This window comes from Oncorhynchus kisutch, unplaced genomic scaffold (genome assembly GCF_002021735.2).
Source record: "Oncorhynchus kisutch isolate 150728-3 unplaced genomic scaffold, Okis_V2 scaffold3923, whole genome shotgun sequence".
NCBI classification, from domain to species: Eukaryota; Metazoa; Chordata; class Actinopteri; order Salmoniformes; family Salmonidae; genus Oncorhynchus; species Oncorhynchus kisutch.
Genome location: NW_022265868.1, coordinates 295,376 through 299,929, shown reverse-complemented (window position 1 = coordinate 299,929; position 4,554 = coordinate 295,376). Strand labels below are relative to the sequence as shown.

General features: G+C 43.6%; 1 protein-coding gene across 1 annotated transcript; it reads left to right on the top strand.

The window, feature by feature from the left end:
• Window positions 1-1,126: 1,126 nt before the first annotated feature.
• LOC116372114 (zinc finger protein OZF-like) lies at window positions 1,127-3,663 on the top strand (the record flags this gene model as incomplete). The annotated part of the gene is made up of 2 exons (XM_031821214.1): window positions 1,127-1,269; window positions 2,031-3,663. Coding segments are annotated over 2 exons (1,438 nt in total), but the record flags the coding sequence as incomplete, so codon positions are not given.
• Between the last annotated feature and the right edge of the window lie 891 nt (window positions 3,664-4,554).

The following is a 4,554-nucleotide window of genomic DNA, read 5'->3' as shown; positions in this document are numbered from 1 at the left end:
TAAGCCTATCACAGGATATATGAGTCAATATCCGGCCAAACCATGAATGATATCTGGAGGGAATCCAAAAACGATTTGTGCATAATGAAAACTGCTAAAAACTGAACCACGAAACCAAAATTGTATAGTGTCGAGTTTACGTACAGTTTGAAAACAACTGTATAAATTGACATCAATTTAATTTAGGTTGGAAGCTAAAACCAAGTAATTCATGGATTTGACTGTAAATACTACACCACTCTTCTTCAGCCAGTGTACTTCTATACAGTAGGGCAAAGTGGGTCACTGTGCTACCATTTGAAATGATGGTGTGGTGTACAAATCACTGCTAAAATACTGGGTGTTAAATAGTTTATTCCACTCATTATCTGAATGTTGTTGGATTTTAGTTACAGTAGTAAGACATAGACAATTGGATCTTGAGCAATGTTACTGGGCCAGAAATTGCACCAGGCTACACCCATACCTTTTTACTGTAGTTTCTACTACATGTTACAATACCCCTATATCTGATGGTTTCTTCTATGTATGTACTGTGTAAGGATACTGAAACTATGAGACTGACATTTTTTCCAACATGCTCCAAGTGGGATAACTAGCAGCAATAGTTCTGGTGTTAGTTTTTTTTATCACTGGTTATTTGAACAAACCATGATTTAGCAGGTTGGTTACCATCTTTCACATTTCGGAAAGGGAGGTGACATTTGGCCCTTATCAAGAGGGAGGAACTCCACATTCTGGTTCTGCTCCTCGTTCTAGCATCTCCTAATCTCTTAACTCGGGTGAAAGATGTGTTCAACTCCAATAAATGCTCAATCAAGGTTCTGAACATAAAATGGGGCATTCCAAGTGTCATCAGTTTTGGCATTTTGTACTAAGAGTCAAAAAATATATATAAACCACTTCCATTTGAAAATGTGCCAAAGTGATTTGAAAAAAATATGTACATTTGTGGAAAGTAGTGAACGATTGCACACTTCAGGAGAAATGGGGTATTATAAGGATGCAGCAATCAATCAGAGATTTAGACTAAAGTCATCACATTTTTTGGTCTAATGATATTCTATGTACAATACTTCCTGTGGTCACCAGGACAGAGCTAGTCCGTCCTCCTCCACCCTGCCAGAGTCCCCTGTCACAACTCTCCTGGTAGCTCCTTACTGCTGGGTCTGAAGAGGGTGTTTGTGCGGCTGGTCGACTGCAGGAAAACACCAGGGCAGAGTGGAACTGTGAGAGAAGGACACGAGGAGGGAGATTTGATTTCATCAAGTAAGAACAATGGGGTGTGTGGATGAGACCACAATATGATTCTGCAACTTCTGTTAATTCATTGATAAACAATATATACTAATTGGCCAGTTTATTAGGTACACCAAACTAGTACCGGATCGGGCCAGCCTTTGCCTCCAAAACAGCCTGAATTCTCCGGAGTGTGGATTCTACAAGGTGTCGGAAACGTACCACAGGGATGTTGGTTCATGCTGACGCCATGGCAACACGCAGTTGCTGCAGACGGCTGCTCATTCATTCTGCCAACAGCCCGTTCCATCTCATCCCAAAGATACTCTATTGGGTTTGGTCAGCAACAATGTTCAGATACACTGTGCAGTTATTTGTCTGTTTGTGGCCCGCCTGTCAGCTTTTTTGATGCACCATTCTTGGTAAAGGCTGGACACTGTCGTGTGTGAAAAGTCCAGGGGAGTGGCTGTTTCTGAGATTCTGAATCCGGCGCGCCTGGCACCGGCGATCATACCTCGCTTAGTCGCCTAGGTCACTTGTTTTGCCCGTTCTGATGTTCAATCAAACAGGAACTTAATGTCTCTGCCTGTCTGTCTGCTTTATATAGCAAGCCATAGCCACAACTCACTGTCTGTAGGAGTGACCTATTTTCATGAACTGAGGAGTGTACCTAATAAACTGTCCACTGAGTGTATAATGATATATTGTTGATGTTTGTTTATGGACCCATATTTCCAAAACCGAGTTATTCAATGTCTGTTTCAATGTCTGTTTCAATGTCTGTTTCACAGGGGACTCTCCTCCTCTCAGTGGGAGGGACTTATCATCTGGGGAGCTTCAACTACAACATGTTGCTGACGAGGCAGAGAAGAGTGTCTCCCAATCAGAACACCTCAAACACCAGCACAGACATACAGGGAAGAAATCTCACCACAGCTGCTCTGACTGTGGGAAGAGTTTCACTACACGGAGGTCCTTCATAATTCACCTGCGTATTCACACCGGAGAGAAGCCTTATCACTGTTATCAGTGTGGAAAGAGCTTCAATCAGTCAGGCAACCTGACAACACACCAGGTAACACACACTGGAGAGAAGCCTTATAGCTGTGATCAGTGTGGGAAGAGCTTTGCTCGGTCTGGACAGCTGACTACACACCGGGTAACACACACTGGAGAGAAGCCTTATAGCTGTGTTCAGTGTGGAAAGAGCTTTAATCAGGCAGGCAACCTGACAGCACACCAGCTAACACATACTGGAGAGAAGCCTTACAGCTGTGATCAGTGTGGGAAGAGCTTCAATCACTCAGGCAACCTGACAGCACACCAGGTAACACACACTGGAGAGAAGGCTTATAGCTGTGATCAATGTGGGAAGAGGTTTGCTCACGCTTCCAACCTAACTAGACACCAGGTAACACACACAGAAGAGAAGCCTTACAGCTGTGATCAATGTGGGAAGAGGTTTGCTCAAGCTTCCAACCTAACTAGACATCAGGTAACACACACAGAAGAAAAGCCTTACAGCTGTGATCAATGTGGGAAGAGGTTTGCTACATATTACACATTCAAATATCATCTGAGAATTCATACAGGGGAGAAGCCTTACCCCTGCCTTGATTGTGGGAAAAACTTTGCGAGTGCAGGATCCCTAACCATACACCAGAGTGTACACACTGGAGAGAAGCCTTATAGCTGTCATCAGTGTGGGAAGAGCTTTGCTGTAGCTAACACCCTGATTATACACCAGCGCATACACACTGGAGAGAAGCCTTATAGCTGTAATCTGTGTGGAAAGAGCTTTGCTGTGGTTTCCACCTTGAATAAACATCAGCGCATACACACTGGAGAGAAGCCATATAGCTGTGATCAGTGTGGGAAGAGCTTTGCTCTATCAGATAAACTAACTATACACCAGCGAACACACACAGGAGAGAGGCCTTATAGCTGTGATCAGTGTGGAAAGAGCTTTGCTCGAGCTTCCACCCTGAATTCACACCAGCGAACACACACTGGAGAGAAGCCTTATAGCTGTGATCAGTGTGGAAAGAGCTTTGCTGAGTTAGGGACCCTGAATTCACACCAGTGAACACACACTGGAGAGAAACCCTATGTCTGTCTATGTGGAAAGAGTTTTTCTCTTTTAGGGCAAATAAAAAAACACCAGAAATCAAAAACGTGCCATATTTCATCTCCATCCTATACCCGACAGTGGTTATAGATCCCTAAATGAAAGGCTCTATAGAAAACATATCCATCTCCCATTCTTAAACAGTTGACTTAGTCTGATCACCATGGTAACCTCTGTGCAGCATAATATGCAGCTCTGATCTAGGATCAGGTCTCCCCTGTGTCTATGTAATATCACACATTGGGATCTAAATGGATAAATGTTATCATAGAAAATGTCATATTGTGTGTGTGGGGGGGGGGGGGGGGGGGGGGTGATGTTGATAATTGTATCGTCTTTCATATACTCATGATACTATTATTAAATCTCATTATGTATAATGTTTCAACAATAGGTGTATATTCATGTATTCAATTAATCAATAAATTCAATCCAATATCTTATAAACAAGATATCACTTTAATGTTATAGTTTTCTTGCGTGAGCAAGATGGTGCCAACAGAAAGGGTCGCCTCGCTTCTAGTCCAGCCGGGAAGAACTTTTGGAAATCAGAGTGACGTCAACTTACCAACAATTCGACCAGGAATACAACTTTCCCGATGCGGATCCTTTGTTCGCACCACCACCCAGGGCATTCGATCTGATTCCAGGGGCCCGACCCAAAACAACGTCGCCGCAGAAGTGGTAGACGGAGCGGCCTTCTGGTCAGAATTCGGAGGCGTGCACACCACCCACAGCTTACGAGTATATTACTCACTAAAGTCCAGTCTCTAGATAACAAGGTAGACAAAATTAGGGCAAGGGTAGCTTTCCAGAGAGACCTCAAGGACTGTAACATACTCGGTTTCACGGAAACATGGCTCTCTCAGGATATGTTGTCGGAGTCCGTACAGCCACCGGGATTCTTTATGCGTCACGCTGACAGAAATAAACATATCTCTGGGAAGATGAAGGGCAGGTTGTTTGTTTCATGATTAACGACTCATGGTGTAATCGTAACAACATACAAGAACTCAAGTCCTTTTGTTCACCTGACCTAGAATTCCTCACAATCAAATGCCAACCGTATTATCTCCCAAGATAATTCTCGTCTGTTATTGTCACCGCCGTGTATATCCCCCCTCAAGCCGATACCACGACGACCCTCAAGGAACTTCACTGGATTCTTTGCAAACTGGAAACGATAT